This window comes from Bombus flavifrons, chromosome 5, assembly GCF_040668555.2.
Source record: "Bombus flavifrons isolate JBK064 chromosome 5, iyBomFlav1_principal, whole genome shotgun sequence".
In the NCBI taxonomy this organism is placed as follows: Eukaryota; Metazoa; Arthropoda; class Insecta; order Hymenoptera; family Apidae; genus Bombus; species Bombus flavifrons.
Genome location: NC_138446.1, coordinates 11,506,819 through 11,529,432, shown reverse-complemented (window position 1 = coordinate 11,529,432; position 22,614 = coordinate 11,506,819). Strand labels below are relative to the sequence as shown.

The 22,614-nt window shown below is 36.6% G+C and overlaps 1 protein-coding gene across 4 annotated transcripts; it reads right to left on the bottom strand.

The window, feature by feature from the left end:
• Positions 1–172: 172 nt before the first annotated feature.
• On the bottom strand, positions 173–22,457 carry poe (E3 ubiquitin-protein ligase-like protein poe). Of its 4 annotated transcripts, none has more exons than XM_069113110.1 (40): positions 22,324–22,457; positions 22,016–22,113; positions 21,471–21,925; positions 20,846–21,370; positions 20,605–20,768; positions 20,288–20,522; positions 20,083–20,200; positions 19,491–19,666; positions 19,247–19,415; positions 18,929–19,158; positions 18,725–18,848; positions 18,244–18,470; positions 17,654–17,863; positions 17,367–17,554; positions 17,151–17,292; positions 16,725–17,002; positions 14,343–16,600; positions 14,044–14,246; positions 13,792–13,951; positions 12,280–13,661; positions 12,030–12,187; positions 11,769–11,915; positions 11,621–11,653; positions 11,209–11,410; positions 10,946–11,135; positions 10,469–10,858; positions 9,797–10,383; positions 9,569–9,685; positions 9,148–9,360; positions 8,381–8,557; positions 8,122–8,296; positions 7,889–8,039; positions 7,416–7,794; positions 7,025–7,327; positions 6,707–6,939; positions 2,195–6,569; positions 1,572–2,026; positions 1,137–1,461; positions 874–1,033; positions 173–615 (listed from the first exon to the last, which is right to left on the bottom strand). In XM_069113110.1, the coding sequence occupies exons 1-40, from the start codon at positions 22,443–22,445 to the stop codon at positions 554–556; spliced, it is 16,296 nt and encodes a 5,431-aa protein (XP_068969211.1). In that variant the 5' UTR covers positions 22,446–22,457; the 3' UTR covers positions 173–553. The 4 variants fall into 4 exon arrangements, with proteins under 4 accessions (XP_068969211.1, XP_068969212.1, XP_068969215.1 ...); XM_069113111.1 differs by having other exon boundaries at positions 19,491–19,645; XM_069113114.1 differs by lacking the exon at positions 9,148–9,360.
• Positions 22,458–22,614: the final 157 nt, after the last annotated feature.

Sequence of the window (22,614 nt, the reverse complement as noted above, 5' to 3'; positions counted from 1 at the left end):
GAAAAAAAAATTATAAAGATATCCTTGTAACGAAAATATGTTTATGTAAAGAAAGTGACGAAAAGAAAAAAATATAAATATGTATTTTTTCGTACCTGAGATGAAATGTGCAGTTTGTACCTCTTTATAAGCAAATCAGGATGCAGCATAAATAAATGTTACTACACCGAAGTATAAATTATAATACGATATTTCTTATTTTATTAAAGCATATTTTTTTTTTTAAACGTACAATTGTGGAATTGAATTACAACACGCGATACACTGACTGGATTTTTGTCTATCGAAAAAGCAAACGAGTAACTCGCAATTTACAGAGCGAGTATATTAATTGGAATTATTTCCATTTATTAATGATCAAGATAATGAAAGGAACTTGGTAAGATGTATAATAGTGTGTTTGTGTAGAGGCGCGCGCGTGCACGCATATGTGTATGAGCAAAGAAAGTAAAATTGAAAATAAGATGAATCTCGAGAGTTCGAAGAAAGTCGTTATACTTTTATGTAAAAGAGCGCATTTCTTTTCAACAGCATAGTATTCTTTCAATTTTTTTTAACCGAGTTTCTTCAAAATATCACTTATATACGTAGGATCCGTTATTTCGTCCAATAAACCTAAAACAAATAACAAAAAAATTATTTGTATTTAATACATTTGTTTTCGTCTATACAGTGACAATCAAGTATCGTTCGAAACATAAGATACATTGGGTATGATAGACATGATATATTGATTAATACTAAGTAAAAATGAAAGAAAGCAACAAACTATAATTTTTTTTAATAGAAAAATGCAATTTTTCTTACAGAAAATAAAACACGGTCAGAAACTCCTCTATCATTTGGCTTTATGTCATTTCTTTTTTTACTTACCTACAACATCACAAAATTCTTCGAAAGATGTGCAAGGTAACAGTTCATCGCGGTACGTAGCTAACACACGTTCCGAGGCTTTTAACATGGCTTCGTCATTATGTCTAATATATTCAGCCAAGACTGATGGCCACTGATTATCGGACAATACGTTAACTTTCTGCGATAAAATGAATAAAAGATGATAAGATTAAATAAAGGATTATTCAAAACTTTATATAATCAATAAGGAGATGTAGACTGAATAAAGAAGAAGAATGTACCTTGAAGAAATTGGCATAAATACAATCGACTAGACCAAAGAAGATTAAGGCGCTTTTATATACCGCGTAATGCTTAACGGTAACGTCGACAATAGTTTTTGTTGGACTCGATGGTGAAACATATCGCTGATGGGCAAGAACAATTAATCTGTTTAGATGAGCAATTCTGTATGTTTTCCAACGAGCTGGTGTATGAAGCAAAAGAGACATCGTGCATTGGTAAAATGGTCCTTCTGCTTCGTAACAACTTTCAAGCCAACTAGAACCTGGCAGCGTTTCTAAATATCCAACTAACGTTTTGTCTGCCCGAGTATCTGCTAGCGTACTAGAAAAATATATGATTCATGAGATTTAAATGTTAATGAATAATAAATGTAGCACATGCAAGAAGAAATAGAAAGTAAAATTAAAAAATAAAACTGCTATTCGACGTACGTGTTGATTACGTAAAGTGCTGTGTGAATTAAATAAGGGATCAAGTGCATGTTCGATTGTGGACCGCCTCCACCACTATCTTCATGAAAACTCTTCTCTTGAGCGAATCGCAACAGTAGCAATTTTAAATCATGAACAGTGGATGGATAAGATATATCGCGATGGCTGGTACACTCTTGCAGGTAAGTATTATGTCTTGCTAAACAACTAGCGAAAGCAGATTCCAATACTTGAGGACCCCATAGTGGTAAAAGTCCATTGCACTTGGTATTCGCATTTTGCAACGCTGCACTCTCCCACTCATCCCTGCCGCGTGCAAGTCTTACCGCAGACATATGACAGTCTACATGGACAACATTGAAATGTGTAACGGTGGTATATCCTACTGTTTTCCTTTGTTTCGTTTCAAATTCCTCAACGTTGCAACGTTTCGAGAAGGTGTAAATAGCCAAAACCTGAAAATTAAGTAAATAATAACGAATAGCTACGAGTGTATGTAAGTATCAATAGGAAACTCGAAAATAATTATAAAATCTTAATTAATCCTTAGTTGATACTTGCTAATAAGAGAGAAACGTAGCTCTTTCGAGATCTCTTAGTCTCTCGCGAAATTTCATCCTTACCATGTTTGGCTTGAATTTGTATCCTTCACGACAGATTACGCAAACCAATCCCGTTTCATCACCTAAGTCTTCCATCTGTTGAAGGATTGCTCCGCTAGCCACCACTTGACCTTTGTCGTTAGTTTGCATACCTAACGCACCCAACTGTCTTTCTCTCATCGCCATTGCCAGACGTTTCTTCTCGCTACGCGTATGCTGCCGGGCCTTTTCGATTAATTCGGCAACGCGTTTGTTCGTGCATAACGCTTCCAATAAATTCTCTGCTAGAGATCCGACATGTTCATCTGAAGATACTTGTTCCAATCTGTGTATTATACTAATAGTAAACTGTGACACTGCCAACTGTGTTGGTTCATGATCGGTTGCTAGGCCAGTTAAGAATCGTAAGATATATTTGAGTGCCGGTTTTGATATATAATCCTTTAATTCATCGCTGTCCGTTCGTAATAGTGTAGGCTTAAGGCAAGGAGCCCGCACGGTTATATATTCGAAAGCATCTTTTACAATCCCCATGCTTATGATGTAATCTTTTAGAGTGTTCCCAATTGCGTTTCGTTCGATAGCTTGAGTTAGAATGCAAAATAGCTCGAGCTTTTGTTCATCCTCTGGTGTATGTTCGTGATCAAATTCGTAAAAGTCTAACACGGGTTTGAAATAATCGCAGAGGAGGGCCATTTTCTCACGATTTCCATATGTCAGAGCGGCTAATACACGTGCGAGCTGTGGTAATACATTGCTTTGCCTGACCGCGGTCGATTGAGCGCAAGAAAGAAGCGCTTTTATGTGCTCCGGACCACTGGATGTCCGTGAAAAAGCTTCGAGCGTAGATAATGATGCATGCGTTAAGATCGTTTCTATGATTTCCAACAGCTGTTCGGTAATTTTCGCCTGCCAGTTCTCCGATTCGGTTGCAAGACAACGTTGTAGAACGTCCAAGAACACCATCACTGCTCCCAATTTACTTAAAACTTCTTGATTTTTTTTCACCTTGACTGAGAGTCGGAACAGTTTAAGAAGGACCTGAAGTAATGGTCGAGCTCGATTTACATTTTGTATTGCCGCTAATCGGTTTACCATTACTTGAAGACCGCCGCAATCCGCTAAAACGTTCGCCATTTTATAGACTTCTTCGTTGTTTACCTCTTGTTCGCTGTTTGCATTTAAACTTTCAACAAACTCTTCAGTCGCGTCTCCAAGCAATCCTCGCATTCGGTATACCACGCGCATAGCATCGCATTCTCCGCCTTCTGGTACCCAGATCTTCTTGTAGACCTCCTTTACAGGCAAATCAAGACTGATTATTTTATTGTTAACTAAAAGCTCCATTCCATTATCATCCTCCAAGAGAGCGATCAATTCGCAATCTAGGCAAATTTTATTCTTCACGTCCCGCATAAGTGGTCCTAAGCCAGGTTCTAAACTACTATAAGGATTTCCTAACATTCTACCTTGAAGAAAATCTTCTTGCTGCGAATCTTTTTCTAGTGTCAGATAAAATTCTCCAACATCATTTTCCTCTGGGTAAATGATGGAACAAAGCCTTTCAAAGATGAATACCGGTGTACGCACATCCTCGACGCTATACTTTTGCACCGTTTCTACGCAGATTGCCATGAAAGCTTTTGTCTCTTCTTCGGTTCCAGTGGTCATCTCTTCAAGGAGCTCCAACAACTTTTTCTGTGTGTCGTCGATTAATCTTGTTCGCTGAACGACCAATCTTCTTAGAGAAAGATAACCATTGAGCACAGCACCTACCAAACGGCTTTTATATTGTTGTTTAATATTCTCTTGTTCGAGGAATGTTGCCATCAGTTCGGTAAGCATTTTCAATGAATAACCTTGTGCCAAATCACTGGTCAACGTCGTCTCTTCCAATCGATGGAGCTCCTCGATTTCCCTCGTTAATAAATCCGCGAGTAAAGTCATAACTCCTCGTACTGCTAAGAACTGCTTCCATGGTGGCTGTCTAATTAAACTTTGGTACAATGTCAGAAATTCTGTACTACTCTCACCGGCCGTACGTAATTCCTCTAAATAACACGTAAGCAATACGAGCACTTCTTTCTTCCGTTCCGTTCCTTGACAGAGGCTTTCTATCATGTTACAAGCAACTTGTCGCGCCAGTCGCGAACTTGGATTAAACAAGACCTCCTTTAACCAGGCTCCATCAGCCAATTTTAGCGGTTGGATACCTTGCGCACCTCTTAAGTACCGATTATGCCATCTATGTCCGTATTTTTCCATTAAATAGAGCGCTCGAATCTCTTCCTTCTTCAATGGTTTGCTCGAAGATTGTTGTTCCATTTTCCTCGCGGCAGGCATACGACGAATCCATTCGGAATATGAGTGCTTTGGGTCACCATCCAACCATTTGTTTACGTCGATGGTAATACCCTCAGTTGGTTGAACGGTTGCTAACGACTCCACACCCCTGTCTTTAGCTTTCTTTGAGACTACCGGTTGCTCTGGTTTTACCAATCCTTGCAATATCTTTAAACACGGTAAAATAATGCTTTCCATCACGACTGGACTTTTCGATTCTTTACACGCCATCAAGAATAATTGCATCACGCAACGCAGTTTCTGTTCCCAACAGGTGTCCTCTTTCTGAATCAAAGCTGCTAGTAGCGCCATTTCGTGACGTACAGCCAACGATAGATCCGATGTAATAACGCGACCACGAAGCGTCAGAGTGATTCGACCAGTCAACAAAGAGCAAAGTTCTTTAGTAGATTGCGCATTGTCTCTGGTAACTAGACACAACAATTGTCGAACTTCTTCCTGCATTTGCACGGTACCTTTGCGTAAATTATGCTCGACTAGCTCCTGTATTAATCCTTGTCTACATAGAACCTCTTTAGCTACCTGATTAGTAGCAAGAGCACGTAACAGAGTCAGACAATGTTCCGTAGCTGCGGTCGCACATCCATAACAACGACCTACCGTTTGCGGATTCACGCATCCGACAGCAGGTAACTGTTGATGTGGTATCGTTGATGCCGTTATTGTTGCCGATTGGGGAACGGTCATCATCGTCGTCGCTGTTGTTGCTGTCGTTGTTGTCATTGTTGCCAAAGATTCTTCTTTGCCTGCATTGCTACTCGTCGTCGTCGATGTTGTATCATTACTCGACGAGCAACCAGCAATAATTTGGTCTCGCTGTTGACGATCATATGCTACAAGTTCTCGTCGGCAAGCCAAAACTCTTTGTATAATTTTACTCAATTCTTCGAAAGAAGTTTTACATTCGCCACAGTATCTTTGAGCAAGCAATTGTATGGCTCTGTTTACTTGAGTACCGCCACTTGATACTTGGATAGCGGCTGCCGTCGCTGCCGCAGCTGCACCTTCTTCCACTAAACCACGGTCCAATCGATGCTCTGATATTTTAATCAATAACATTTCTAACGTTGGCTTGTTTGAAATCAGAGTTTTGTACACTCTGTCAGCCTTCTCGAGCAAAGTGTTAATCGTCGCTACCGTTTTTTTTCGATCATCATCGCTTTCGATAGGATCAACTGCGCAACAGGGCCTTCCAGTAAGCGTATAATCGAACTTGGCGTATTTACAGAAACCACAAGCATGGCATAAAAACGGGTCCTTCTCATCATAGTTGATAGCTCTGCACTTGTGACATTGGAATACATTTTCTCCGCAATTACCGCAAACACCGGGATTCGCAGGCACGTTTGCGGAACATCGTGGACACTGTAAGGTCTCCGAAGACGCCTGTATATCCTCGTAAAAATCTGCATATTCGATCATCAAATTGCAGGCAACAATTGGTAACGGGAATTCCATTTTGATTTCTGTTTGTCCTTGAGCCAGCGTTATCTTTTTAGCTTTATGCCACATGGCGGGTTTATTTTTCAGCTCGACTACCGCTTGAACCGATCTATTGTTATAATATATGTTAATAGTACGCACCATTTTTGTTCTCTTCAGGTCGCCTATGCGAAGAGTTATGCGACTTATCGTATAACTACCGACTAGTTTTACAATCTGTGTGGTTGTGGTGAATTTCGAGTCAACTTTAATCGAGGAAAGCTTGATTGTTGACATTGATACCTCGGGATTATTGCATACCAAACAAGGCTCACTTTCCAAATAATATCCATCCAATTCGACAAATTGAGCAAGATTCGCATACAGATTCGCATTCGGGTGACGTGCGAGTAACTGATTCTGTGCGCGTAGCACTGAAACTGCCTGCTCCATATACGTGTGCATCTTTTTACTTGCATGCTGAGTTTTTAGGGAAAAGTAACCAAGCAAATCGACGAATTGTGCCGCTTTCCGACCATAAGCTGGTAACAAAGGCCATAAACGCCACAGTAAGTCTAGTAGAACTTCTTGATCTGCTGGACCAGAATTTCTGCATAGTGTACAATTGAAATATAATTAGATTTAGAAAAACAAAGAAGAAAAATGGAAGAAAAAAGAAAGAACAAATAGGAAAGAAAAGAAAATCAAAGAATGTGAAGGTTACATAAAAAATTTAAATTTGCTTACTTATAAATAGCCAGTATCAAAGAATGTGCTTGCCAACGAACATTTGTATTGTTCGTTTCGAGTAAAAATGTTTGAATAAATTTCGTCAACAGGTTTGGAGAAACTTGCTTCTGAATTTGTTCGACTAATGCCAAGCATTGAGCTTCCTCGAATTTAGCTTCCGTATCCGAATCTTCTGATTTTTCTCGTTCTCGCCTTTCTTTTGAAGTTACTACAGTCCCAGATTTCGGTTCCTAGCAAAGCAAAAGAACAACTTATTTCCTTTTCTATAATAATTCTTTTTTAAAAAATGAGACTAGACATGATATCATCGCTTACTTTCGTTTTAGTATCTTTCGTTTCTTTCGATTTATTGCTTGAACATATAGCACACTGCAAAAGTTGCAACACTGTAGGACTAACACCTTCATCCAACAACGTTGATACAGTAAGCAAATAAGAGAGTACTGTATTCTGTTTTAAACAGAATCGCTGCCAATTTCCTGTGCGACTTGTGGCAATTTCAACACAGCATTTCAGGTGTTCGATTAAATCTACTAATGAGTCATATGGTAAATTGATGGAATGTGGACGCGATTGAAGAGGATCGAATCCACCAGCAGTGCAGCATTGTTGGACTGACTAAAAAGTGTGATAAGTGCAACGTAGTACCGCATGAGTAACTCACACATATAATATAATAAAAATCCCAACAGCAAAGTCAACTTACCTGAATATGCGAGATTAGAGCATGCAAGTCACGCAATTGTCTGTACTTCTCTTTATTACCACAAATAAAGAGTAGTAATTTGCGTACTTGTCTTCTAACGAGTGGTGCTTGATAAGACATCATATATTCGCAGAGATAAAAATACCAGGGTTGTTCAAAAGCTGACTGTGTTGAATTGCTTTCAGCATATTTGTATACTTGATAGGGTAATCGTAACACCATTTCAGTTAATAATTGCGGATAAGGTTCAAATATATCACCAGCATGTCCCTTAACATGCTGTCGCAAAAAGAGCGGTGACATGTCAGGTAGTGAGGTTGTAAGATGTTCTTTAAGCAATTGACCGCCAAGTATAGTATCGCTTTCTTCGGTTGATGTTCTATAGAAGAAGGAAAAGACGCATATAGATCAGTACATGCTGGATGTGTTCATTATGTCATATATTTCCATATAGATGTTTATTGATGACATACGTTTTCCAGTATTCTAATAATGCTTTTAGTAACGTCGAACAATAATCAATTACTCCAGCTTTGCTGAGTATCGAGGCTGCCATTTGAGAAATAAAATTTGAACTTTCTGCTTGTGTTTTAGCAGTATGTTTCGAACGAGACATTAAAACGCCTGTAATAGATAAACAAATTTTTAATTTATGTTATGATTAAAGATAAACAGATCAATGTGCTTTCATCATTAAATCACTCACTTAGTAACCGCATAATAACCAAATGAACTTCTCGCTTGTTAGTACGCTGCCATATGTTATTTGTATCCGGTTTATCCATTTCTAATTCTGTTACCAATATTCGAAGTAGTCTTTCAACACAAGTTTTATCTTTCTCTTCTTGCCCGTCTAAATCGGCAGTTAACATTAATAAAACCTAAAAAATATCTTGCATTAATTTTAATAAAGAAATTATACATATCAAAGGATTTGGCCAAAATATGCAGAAAAGTAAGCAAACCTGCATAAATGGAACAGTCAAAACACCAGATACGTTCGTTAAATTTGGGACGAACCGCATAAGCTTATCGAGCAATAATAATCGTATTGTATGCAGTTTTGCAGTAGTTTCGCAGCTTGTGTCATTTTCTTGTTCCGTGACGTGTTCTTGTTCTGTACCTTCTTCTTGCTCAGTGACCTGTCACAAAAAGTAATTCTATTGTATAACGGCAATTCATCCATAGCTAATTTCTGTTACAGAGCAGTAAAGAGCATCAATATAATGAGAGGAAAGAAGAAAAGAGGGAGAATGCGAATTACCTACGGTAGACTTTCGTTTTGAACATACCATATCTTAATGTAGATATAACAGTAATTGAAAAATACAACCTGTAAAGGGTGTTTCGAGACGCGATGCGCGAGTACGAAGGTGTGTGTTGGAGAACTAAATACTAAAACTGAAACTAAAACTAATATCGAAATTGAAACTAACACTGAGACTGGAACTGGAATTGAAACTGAAAGTGAACCAACTTTAAATACAAACGCGTCTGTCATATCGAGAGTCTACCGTTAAAAAAAAAGTTGCACGAACAAACGAACGGACGAATGTATATTGGGGAGGGGCGAATGGACGAACAAGATGAATGAAACGCAGGCGACACTTGGGAAAAGATCAGAAACAAGTATTTGTTGTTCACCACATAATCATAGTCATAATATACTGAATACAGAGTAACGATGAAAAACAGTAACGCCAACGACGAACGCAGTGACGGAAGCACTTACGGTGAAAGCCGCGGGGACACCCACGGAATTAGTTTCGGAACGTGGTGCTTGGTTGACTCCAATTCCTCCAATCGGAGGTATAGAATCGGGACCATTGTCTCCGTACGCGGAGCTCCTTCCCGATACATTATGCTCCCCCGTCATGCTGTCTACAGCACTTCCTCCGCTCTCGCTTCCACCGCTCTCGCTACCCTTGCTACCACCACTACCACCCTAACATAAAATATATCCCAAACATTACACTACCATCTACGATAAAATAATCTCCCTCCCTCCGCCCTCTCTCACTGTTTCTCTTCTTCTTTGTATTGCTCATTACCAATAAACAAACAGCTACGAGAGTAAACAGCATTGAAAGTAAACACGACAAACACAGCCTCAACTTGCTGTCGATGGTTGAGAAAACCGTATAGTAACTCACTTGTTCTGCCGGAGATGTACGCAGCGTACTGCCATCTGTAGCTGCAGTTGATCCCTCGTCATCTGAGCCTCCAGCAGAAGCAGTCGTGTCTGAGTAGTGACCTCCACCTTCTTGACCCTGGGAAGGGAAGAAAGTTCACTGGTAAAAAATTAGATTTGACTGAAATTCCACTGAAATTCTTTTTTCCTTTTTTTCTTAAACATATTCACTTGAAATTTCAATTCTTACCGAATTTGTATTTTGAACTTGAACCAAACCTTGCGCTGCTAATGCTTGCAAACTTTCCAATGCTGGTCCATTTAAGTTTTGAAGATTTTCCAACCCTTGTAAGTTCGAAAGACTTTGTTGGAATCCTTGTTGTAATACTTGCAAATCAGCATTTCCACTTTCATGATCTTGTAAACTAAGTGCGATTGCCAATTCCACCATGGTTTCGTCGTCGGTATCTGGTGGTACGTCTAATATCTGTGGGAAACTTCCCGAACCGAGCAACGTTTCCAAAGGATTTACCGCCCCCCTTGCTATCGGTCCACTACTACTACTGCTACTGGTACCAGCACCACTAGTGCCACCAGCTGAGTTTCTACTTGTAGTAGTGGATACCGCACTAGTTGCAGAAGTAGATGAATCTTGATTATTATCTGCTACTAACATAACTGCTAAGGGATCAACCACTGACGACCCTATTGATTCTATATCTAAATGTTGTTCTGTTTCTCGATCTGTTGTCGACGCTGTTGGTGTGGTTGTTGGCAATTCTCGATGAGATGGCACAGATGATGTTGTTGGCTTTTCTTCTGTATCCGCAGCCGTTCCTGTATGTACATATCAAGTACTTAATTAGAATAATGATCAAAACTATTTATATTTACACATATGACATCTCGCTATTTCCTTTACCTGGTGTGCTACAATTTGGGGGACTTGGTATATAAACTCTTCTTCTTTTGTACCTTGGTCGAAGTACGCGGATTATTGCCTGTTTAACAGTGAAACTGATGGTCGTATCAGATGATAGTAATAATTGTAAATATAATTTAGCAGCTAAGGGAATATTCTTTTCCACATCACATGTCGTAAATGCATGTATTATTTCGACAATCGCATGAATCGTTCCTTCGGCATGAGTTAATCCTGGAACTACAACCGGTGCAAGGGCCATATTTTTTGGGTAAGCCATATGCAAAGACCACAGCATTTCCATAAGCTGTACTACTAAATGTTGTTGACTTTCATCCGCACTTTTACGAGACTGGCTAATACTTTGTCGATCGTTTTCAAAAATTGGTACTAAATCCAGAAGCAAAATGTAACATTTATTAATTATTGCACAAATGGACTCAGTAGCTTTCTCTTAATCAGTGATAATAATTTTACCATTGGTTTCATCTATTGGTTTGTTTGTGTATTGATCGGTAAACTTGGCAAGATTTTGTGGTCGTGATATGGATATACTCCGAACTATAAGTACCAGCCTATAAAAGTTTTCTGCATCTATGTCACGAGTATCCTCAAGTTCTCTCATAGATTTCAACGATTCCAATACATGTGATAGCAATACATGATCCTAAATAATAGTAACAATCACAATGACAGCAATAATAATAATAAAAAAGATATTTATATTTAGTGAAACTCACCTTGTGAAGATGATATGCTTGTTTGGATGAATGCAAAGCGGCTAAAAGCGCGGTTGTATGCATTTGTACAGGTGGGGGAGTCGGTAATATGAGCAGTTGCGATGCTACCTCGATAGTTGTTGCTTTCAGTGGTAACTTGTTCTCGTCATTAGAGGGTACATTGAAAGATAATTCCAAAACTTCTAACATACCTGCGATCATCCTAAAATTAATATACTTCAAATAATATCATTCTTCATAGGAAGTTTTCTGTAATATTCTATATAGTATATAGTGTATTTTACATGAAATTTTATATATATATATATATATATATATATATATATATATATATATATATATATATCTAATTCGAAAGTTTTTCTTACTTTAATTAATCCATAAATGATTAATTGCTTCAAGTTTTCCTTACCTATCAATATCAAGGGAATTGTCCTTTGCTGTGCTAAAGCATTATGCAACGATAAAAGATTTCATTGTACATAATTAACAGATGTATGTACATTAAAATAGAAATTGTATATATATGTATATATTTTTAATTATTATTGTATAGATACCTATCAACGGAGGACAAAGATGTAGGTGCAGATAAGGCACTATCTGTCTCACTATTTATCGTGGTGACTGGTGCAGATGTTGATTGACCTGTCGGAACATCTTCTATTTCTTCAGGCCAGCCAAATGCGTCTTTCGTCTTACCGTATCTAAATGTAAAAACATTAATAAAGTCGAGAAAGAGAAAAAACAAGAAACAAGTGACGAATGAAAATTAATCATTTATCATGACAATACTTTGTCGTCACAGGTTTTTTACATACATCTTAATACAATCCACCATAATGACACCTTCAGGATCTTGAGACGGTCCAAATGTAATAGTTAATTTTTTATCAGCCTGAAGACTTTCCTCTCGAGTTAAAGGTATGTCAAACCAACGGCTTCTACTTAAAGTTGTACGAATACTTCTACCAAACACCTGTAAACAGAGTATTTTATATATATATATATATATATATATATATATATAAATGAAGCATTGAGTAAAGTTGAAGATCGAATTAGATTTACCTCGATGTAAACTGGTGCTCTTTGAACGTCTTGATTTCCAAGTAATACTCGAATTCCCGTCATAACCAAAACAGCGTCATTATTAGTAACTTCAACAATGAATCCCATTGCTTTTGTAGAAACAACATACATTCCAGTTGTATTGAGCCTATGTTTAATTTGGGCAACGTTGTAAATTTGTAGCAAGTCATTACCACCGAATTCCACATCATTCATCACTTGGCAATGTTCGAAAAAGTCAATAGGAAAAGTGACGGATCCTGTTGGTTTTCCCGTTTTGATGGTTTTCTTTTTTCGAGCCGGCTTAACCGTGGTCATCGTACCTACTGGTTGAACAGTAGGAGACATCCAATAGCCAGTTTGTTCCATTCCAGCCATATAAATTCTCAAACTTCCGTCTTCACATAATAGAATTAAAGTCGTGCGATGCTCGGCGTTTGAACTCGGATGTCTTATGACAACCATGTCCATTATTTTAGCCTTAGCAGGAATAGCTTTAATTTCTTGAATCATTATTGTATCAGGTTTAATCATTAATATTACAGGATTATTACTCGTCTCTAAAATTGAGCAGATCAATCCAGGATGATTGGGTACTTCACTCCATTGACATAATGGTTGTGGTTGATTGTTGTTTGATTTGTTCCCATTCGAACTTTTGTTACCAGTAAGATTAATTTGAAAAACAGTTGTTACATCAGTTTCCATGTATTTAAGAGGTGCTATGAAACTTTTACCACATGCATAACTGAAGAAGAGTAATTGTAAAGCATGCGAATAATAAATCGACACACCTCCACCGCCAACTTGACCATTATCTCTTATTTCTGGATGATACACGTCGAGAGTATTCGTTACATAGAAAGGTCCGTACTTTGCTGAGCTTACCTCATCCATCGCTTGACCATAAATATAACCAGCCGAAGATATTATCAACAAATAAAATACACCATCCTCCGCATGCATAAATGTACAATCTCTTATCTTTCCGGTGGGCACTAAAAAATAATATTGAGGACAAAGAGCGTCTTTTCCAAGATCGTAAATCTTTACGAAGTCTACGGTGACCAGAGCAAGTTGAGTTTGAGATCCAGGTAGCCAAATTGCTTTTATAATAAAATTGCCAGTTTCCAATTGAGGATACAGAACTAAATGATCTGACACGGTTCCAGAAGTATTAAAAGTTAATACGTGACAATCTTTAAAACCACAGACTGCTAAGAAATCTTCATTCCATTGGTTTCCAGTTACAGATAATACGGTAAAGGGTACCGGAGCAGAAGCAAGTCTCGTTAATGTTAATTTTCTCTTCGACGAATCAGGTTGTTTCAACAATGCGCCTAATTGTAACACTGTTATTTTTCCTTTCTCATGTGAGACCGCTATAGAAAAGAAAAGAATATGTATGTTATACACGAATTATAGTAAAATAAATTAATCAATACATACATCATCAAGCGATACATGAAAGATCAAAATAAAATGCGAAGACATGGACACAAAATCACTCACCCAAATGTTGTCTTTTACCATGTGGAGACGATAGACAACACATTGCAACGCGACGTATCATATGTGCAGATAACAATTGTCTAATAGTTTGTCCTTGTTCTCCCGAGTAATTCATTCGAACATTTTCAAATGCTCCTTCTTGGGATCCCAATGTGGGAAGCTGAAATTAACATCACACAATAATGTAATTTTGTTAACTCCACCGTTATAGACAATGAATCCTTTGCCATTGCCACAAACGAACGCACATACCATTAACTGATCGGTATATTCAAACTTTTTATCCACCGTGTGCAATTGTTTAAGTGCCATTTGAGCGCGTGCATGACAACCAATTGCTGAGTTTTTTCTACACGATGCATCTACTGCCGGTAGTAAAGCACGTGTCAGATCTACCAACGACGATACCAAACCACTTTTCCAAAGACAACCTTGTATCCAATCCTTCGATGTTTCTATTCAATGAGATAACAACCAGGTTAATGAGAATTCAAAGCAAATAAAAGAATTCTCCAATCGAACAAAAAATGAGTACAAGCGAAAATAATTACCTAATTGTTTAGCCAAATACGCATGTCTCTGTTTGTCGCGTCCTTGTCTCTCTTGTTTGTCAGACAAATATAAAGGGCTCGAAGTTCTTCGTCGTAAACTGCTTGTGAGGAATAGATCTCGATTCTCAACAGACGTACCAAGCGTATTCCCGTAACTTGTACTAGCAACGCCGGTCGAAATGCTGGTCGATGCAGCTATATTTCCAGAACCGACAGCAGTTGTGTTAGTCTGATGTTCAGATGATTGAGGACTTCGTTTAGTTAAAGCTTGACAAAAACCGTCATTTTTTGCACCACAGTCACAAAAGAAATTTCCATATTTCGCATAGGTAACATCATGTCCGCGATGACAAACGCGAGCACATACTGTGCAGACTCCAACTCCGTTTACCATGTTGCAGGTATGACAATGATACCAATGTTGATTCATGAACTCCTTTAGCGTAATGGTGAACGTACATAACTTGTTACAAAGACTGTCGTCATCAGAATCGTCAGCCGCACTATCTTCATCTTCGTGTGGAATATCGTCTATCCAATCGCTATCATTCACATCATTAACTGGAGTAGCACCTTCCCATGGTGGACTAGTTGCTCGATCTTGTGATTGCATTAATTGAGGACAAATCGCACTTACTACATCTGCTACATAATTCAGTATACAACAGCCAGCTTCGACGAATGGTAACGGTTTATCCAAACTTTGAAGATCTTTATTCATCAATTGTTCCTTGCAAAGTTCAATCCATTCGATTGCGGCTTTAAATAGTAAAGTGTGTCCTTTCTCGGAACCAGCGTCGGCTAATGTGGACATAACGTTCATTAAATCGGAGAATCCGTTGCCCTCAATCGTTGGAGAAAGAATGTGATAAGCTAATGGTATGAGGGCTCGAAGAATCGTAACAGGTACACCTTCATCGACGCTGCTTTTCTCTTTAACTATATAATTTGTAAGCGCACGTAAAAGCCGACTATTTTCATGCATCGAATGTTGCTGTTGAAGCTGTTGTTGTTGCTGTTGTTGATCATCAGTGATACTTGTCGATTGGTTATTGCTAGCTGAATCGTTTGATAGCGAAATTAACCATCGATCTTGTTCATTATTCGGTACATTAGCAACCTCGTCCGATTTCGGGGCATCTTCGGTTGTATTAGCAACGGCAACCAACGCATTTGTAGTTACCATCGTTGGTGTTTGTACGTTTGTCAACGATGCATTTGGAGAAATACTCGTTGCTCCTAAAATAATTTGTTTCAACCATATTTGCAATTTTTCTGGCTCTACATGAGCTAAATTCGATACGGATCCACAAAGACGTTCTAATGACCCGTCACTGCCTTTCTCAGCTGTTTTGAACAATGTGTTGAAAAATCTTAAAACGTGGGTGGCAAATTGTTGTGAAGATTGTGAAGATGTTATACATAATAATACAGAAACAAGAGATCGATTGGTGTTTGGTGCAAAGAATAAATCTAATGCTTTGCATCCGACCGGTTTTTCTAATAGTTGTTCCCAATATTTAATACATCGTTTCATGATTTTTTCATTAACGGTAATATTGACGGGATCTTGGGTGTCATTCGTATATTCGATTATCAAATTATATGTACGGTGCAATACAAAAAGATGTTCTCGTAGTTGTCGTGCTTCACTATCGCTATCACCTAGCAGTTTTGTCAAAGCCTTGTTAGTCATATCTTGAAGATAATCTGTGCGAGCATCCATAGATAGTGCAATAAGAATATCCAATGCTTGATTATGCACGTCCGTGTTTTCTGGTGCTGTTGTAGGAGTTACATATTCTACTATAAATGTAACTAAATTGCGCAACAACTTTTTCAAAGACGGATTAATAGAAAACGTCGGATATTCAGAAAGTGAGCTGATATGTTGACACACAGTAGCCAGAATGTAACTTTCCGCTGGTATAACGTCATTCGTGTAAGTGTTCCAAGGAATATGGACAACACTGATAGATTTCCATTTATCTATGACAGATTTTACAGAATTTGGTAAAAACGAGATCAAGGATGCTTCAGTTGACCAATTTGCACTTGCCATTGCAATGATATCGTCAAGTATAGAATAATCTCGAGAACCGTATTTACCATCTACTTCGAAAGATTCGAGCATCTCGTGCAATATATTTGATCGACACGAGTATAGGATCGATTCTGTTAATGAAAGAACATGTGGTAGTATACTGATCATCATTTTATTTGCATTTGTAGTTCCGGATTCTGAACTTTGTGTGTTTCTGTACAAAGAATAAATTTGAGTTTAAGACGGGCCAATAATACTTGAAATTAAATAAAGAAAAAGGTGTAACAAATATAGGTTCAACAGGTGTATCGTCAGAGAATATAATCACTTTAACTTACTTCGAACTCTCGATAGTTTCGTTTTGACTCTTCGATAGACTTTCGTAAAAAAGAATTTGTAATTTGCCAATAACTGCAGCCAAAATACACAATGAGCTAAGTTTAGGTAATGCATTTTTCGGTATTATTTTATTGTTATAGTTAGTTTCTGGTTTCAATGCCGTAATGCAATTTTTTGCTACTGTAACATCATATTTGAGGGAGTTTACAGTAGATGATACCGTTTTCAAAAGATTTCTCGCATATTGTGCATACATTCCTTGTCTGATTAGACAATCCTGTTAGTAGAAATAACGACAATTTTATAAATTTAATCAAATATTCCGATAACATAGCAATTTCACTTAATCGACTTAATCTTAATTTATGATTATTATAATAAAATTAGAGATTTTATAATAAAATATGATTAAAATCAAACATTACATTCATCCAACTGGTAAAAGTTTTGCACGCGGCTCTAGGTCCCCAAATTAAAGAATATAATAACATTGGTCCAGCAGGAATTTCCTCACCAAGAGCCAGTTTATCCATATATAGAGTAGATGGTGGTAACATTAGCAATAATCTGTTAACAATTGTTAACTATTAGTAAGTTTGAGTATGACATTCCCTTGAAAAAATATATCGTGTATTACTTACCGCCAACATATGGAAAAACAATAACGAATCGCACATAATCCTATGAAAGTGGGCGATTTATCTTTACCATCACTACTAGTCCTCTTTTGCATATCAGCTTGATTCAGTACGTTCAAAATATCTATTAATGCATCAACCAAAAGAGGATATTTCATTTTATCTGGTGCACCCAGTATAAAATTACAAGCCTATATAATATACAATTAAAAATTATATTATAAATAGAATTGGAAACTTAACGAAGAATTGTTTTGTAGCAATTTATCAATAAACCATAATATACCAACCACCCCATCCAATTTTGGTGTATCCTGATTATTGAAATCTGTAGTTGAAAGATTGTAAAACCGAGGCTTCATTGAGAATTCATCTTGATTACCAATTTTACGATAATTGTCTTCAATTACTGTCCATGGTGTAAAAATACGAGCCGTTTGTTTATTACCATCTTTTGCATCACAAACTAAACTCGTCGCAGAAAATAGATTCCATCGAACCTATGTGTTAATCGTACAATTTATAAATTATTAATAAATTCATATATGAACATCTCATACTTAGCTCATGATGAAAATGTACAAGATTTTTACTACCACTCAAATGTATCTTTCAATTTGGTGGCCCTGGTATCTTGTCGCGTTTTGCACATATATAACAAACACGTCATTATTTTCGCATTTTACGCATTCACGTTATCTAACGCAATATTAATAACGTGTACTCTTTGTAACCCCGTTAAAGAACACAATGATATAAATGAAAATATATAATATGAAAATGAAAATGAAGAATGAGATGAGAATTATGAAAAACGGGAAATAATACTAAATGCTTTTGACAGTAATAATATTCAAATCACCAGAATAAGTTTACTTACTTGTTCAAGTAATGCGGGTGGAGCATCATAAAGATGTTTCATCATGTATTCAAGTAGTAACAATAATCGTGACAAATGCAGTAACTGAGAATCTTTCATTGGAGTTTTAACAGCTTCGCTACAACGCACAGCACCGCTACCAGTTACAAGTAGTACCGATTTCTTTTGCATGAAATTAAGAGAGTGAAATAAAATCAGAACTAGTTGAGCGTGTTCCACATTCAAATCTGCAAATATTGATATAAAAAATGTTATATGTTCTGCCAGGCAAAATGTAAAAAAGCTTATGATTTAATTGTATTAATAAAACGTGTTTCAGTAAAAAGAAAGAAAGATATCTCTATTCGATTAAGAAAACAAAACAGAAACAAACAAAATACAGAACACCATATAGATTGGGTTTGAGTAATGTTACCTGTGTATATGCTTATTATTGCTTATATATTATACGTGTATAAAAACATGTATCGTTCCTTCTTACCTTCGTTTTCTGCTTCAAATGTAGAGGGTGGATTGCATACGTTTTCTACTATAGTTGTAATCAAACGATGCCATATGCTTATACAAGCCGCTTCTTTCTCCGCTCGAGGTTTTAGTAAAAGAACCTATCATTGACAATGCCTATAATTAGTGAAAGTTATAAGATTACATGAAATCATACACCCGATATGTAATAAAACCACACCTGTGCCAACACACTTAATGTTCTCGGATAGACTTGAAGGGGCCAAGTACATGGAGTTGTACTTTCTGTCCCAGACCATGGATTTACACCTAAATGCTGGAGAAGGGTGTTTTGTAAACTTTCGCTTAACGTATTTTGAACAAGTAAATTATGCGTGTAAAGACTCAAAGCTTGAGAAAATTCGGAATACATAGCACCCAGTGTGGCACCGTAGAATACCGATATAGTGCCTAAAATGGAATGCATGCTTTGTAGCAGTACTAATCATATGAATGTGTAAACACTGTATGATTATTAAACAAATACATAAATACCTACCAGTCTCTGTCCTAGCAGTCTCATGATCTAAATCTCTAATTATTGCCGCTAATATAACCATCTGTTGTTCAACTAAGCCATTTACCACATATTCGCGAACGTATGAGCTTCTATTGCCAATCAAATGTTGATTCATGAATTGAAAAATTTTAGTAGCCAATGATATATACTGTAATTGAGAATGAAACTAATTACTCTAATATCTCTTACTGATTTTTGCAAAATGAAAAATGAATTCACTTACTCCATGAGGTTCACGATTATCAGGAACAATAGTAGTTACAGTTCGTTCAGCGTTGGTTTCATTGTTGGGTTCTTTTGTACCATTCGCCGGTGATCCATCAGATGGGGCAATTGTTTCCTCAAACCATAAGCCCAAAATAGGTTCGCTGTCCTCCTCTATCGACATAACAGTTTTTTCTGTATAGCGAGAAGACGCATTTACACCGTTAATCATCTGCTTATGTAAATGATAAAATTATAAAAGCAACAACTTTGAAATTATGTACTTAAAATATGTATCACATGAAATATACACATGGCAAATGCACACTTTATATATATAATTTTTCTCTTAATATATTGTATTATATTATATATATATATATGAAATTTATTGACTATTATTTTATATCTCTTAATAATGTAGTCAAATAATAGAATAGAAAAATATTTAGGTTCTTTTTATAATGAACAACTCTACATTTAAATACATAAAGATATTGCCAAAAGTATAATTCGTTTTTCTTTTCCTTTTTTATTTATTTTCGTTATGATTAAGAAAAAAAAGTAATATAATTTCGATTTTGTGTATTGCACAATAAATATTTTTTTACCTTCATCAGTAGAATTATCTGAACAACTTAGTAAATCTTCATAGTAAGTAGTAGAATCAGATTGACTTAAAGCATCGCCTTCAAATGGATGTTTTTGTATTCTCTTCAAGGTACACGCCTACAACATAAATTGATTGAGCAGGCGTTAATAAAAATACTGTATTAACCAAAAACAAGTAGATGTGCGTTATTACTACAGACTGACCCTTCTGTAACTTATAGTGGCTAAGTAAAATAATAGATGATTAAGTGGTACAGCTTGTAGAAAAGTAACCGCCCTTTGAAGAGCGGTAGCAGTGGAAAGTATATCCAATGGAGCGGGTTCTGGCGGAGTAGAAGAATCGGCAATTGCTTCGATCGAAACATCTTCTAATAGAGCACTCATTAACGTAAGCGCATGAGAAGCTAAAGCGACTGAAAGTACTCCAAAACCTTGTTGTCTGAAATACAAGAATTTTTAATTACTTTTCGATTTTAATCAATCATTAAAGTAGTAGAAAGTATTAAAGTTCAATATCTTACATTTTCATAAGATTGACGCGAATTGTTCCATCACGTACTTTGCTAGGTGATTTACCCTTTTCCTCTTTCCCCTTATCCGTCGCACTTAAACCACTCACTGTAAGTTGAGCTTGTAAACCAGCCACCAACAACCATACTCCGATTAATAGATGATTTTGCAGAATCTATTACAAATAATCAAGTTATTTGCACTGTTACATGAACAAACCAATTTTTGCATTGAGTGAAAATAATTTCTTACATGACCTCCGGCGCGTGTGCTGTTTTTAATTACGTTTGAGACTAAACCAAATATTTCGAGGCTTTTTTCAACAACGGTAATCGCAAGAGTGTCATATTCCTCTTCTGCAGTTTTAATACTTGAAGCGGTTTGCGTTCCAGCAGAGGTATTTGTACTACACTTCGGTGACACAGCATTCGTTATTCCGACAATACTTGAAGCAGTCGCGTATACAATCGAGCAATATAAACAAGACATGGTCAGTAACGATAATTTTTCTAGTTTACTTGGAGTTAATGGTTCTAAGAAAGACAGAGATATTACATTGTGAACGATATTAATATCGTTCGACACAGAATGTAAATTATGACGTATAGCATGTGCGTCAGAGGCATTCACAGGTAAAGTGAAACTTTTTTTATGTAAATATGCTTGATATTTGCGAGTATAACATGACAAGTGGGGAAGATTTAAACACATATCTAACAGCGTGTCTCCTACATCCATATTTCGAAGAATATTTATGTTACTTGTAACAAATGTTGTCTGCAAAATAAAAATTAAATTTTTAGAATGAATATATTACCTTTGTCATTAATCACAGATATATGTATATGTTACATATAAACTGACTCATAGAAGATACCTTTATGTCTGAATGAACATCATTAACAACACTGTCATTCGTAGTTTTCGTTGCACTCTCATTAGAATTTTCAACAACAACAGGCATTGATATTGTAGAACCTTGTAATGGCATAGTCAATTGTTCTAGAATACTGCCAGATAAATCGCATTGTATTCGTTCAGAATCTTTAGATGATTGAGAAGTATCCTTCTCAGCTTCTGGGGATAACTGCGATTTAATGTCATGTGGTATGTCAGAATTTTTTATCATAGCAATCAAGGCTGCTTCTTCGGTAGATGAAAGTAAAGATTGTCCAGTACAAAGTGCAAGAATTGGAAGCAGTAGTTGTTTTGTACTTAAGACAGTAGGTGTCCCATTTCCTAACTGAACTTGATGATGAGATAATTTATCCATGAGACGAAGAAGCAAAACTCTACATGCTTGACAAACTATAGATATTTGACTTTTGGAAACTGAAAAACCACAAAGAATTAGTCAAGAAATATATACAATTCGTTAGAAAACTGTCCCTTACAAAGACAAAACAAAGATTCAAAACTTACATGTATTGATGCAACTACAGAAATAATCTGCTGCAAGAATTGCCACAGATGTATAAAAGGTATCATACAGCTCTCCTTTACAGAGGAAGTCATATTCGCTAAAAATTATAACAAAGATAAATAAAACTATATGAATAAACGATTAAAATTAATAACTAAAAAAATAAAATATTTTTCAGGGTTGTCATTGGAAACATACGACCCTCTCACTCTCGCTCTCTCTCTTTCTCTCTCTCACTCCGGGGATTATAATCAAAATAATTTCTTGTACCTAAATCGTTTTAATTTAAAAACGTTACGAGTCTTACCGTATAACAATGCTTTTTGCCAATTCCAAGATATCATTTTTATCGAATGATCCTTGTGATATTGCTAATAATGGTTTCGTTACTGCTGACCATGAATAGCTACCACGAATCTTGGTCGCCATTTTTGAAACTGTTCGACTTTGTTCGAACCTATCTTTTCTTTTTCCACAGCGGTACTTTAACTATATACGTTTACATATTTATACATGTATCTATAAACGTTTATTTTACGTATTATGCCTCTATGTACACCCTGAATGTTTCTTCTTCTTCTTCTTTCTATTACTTCTC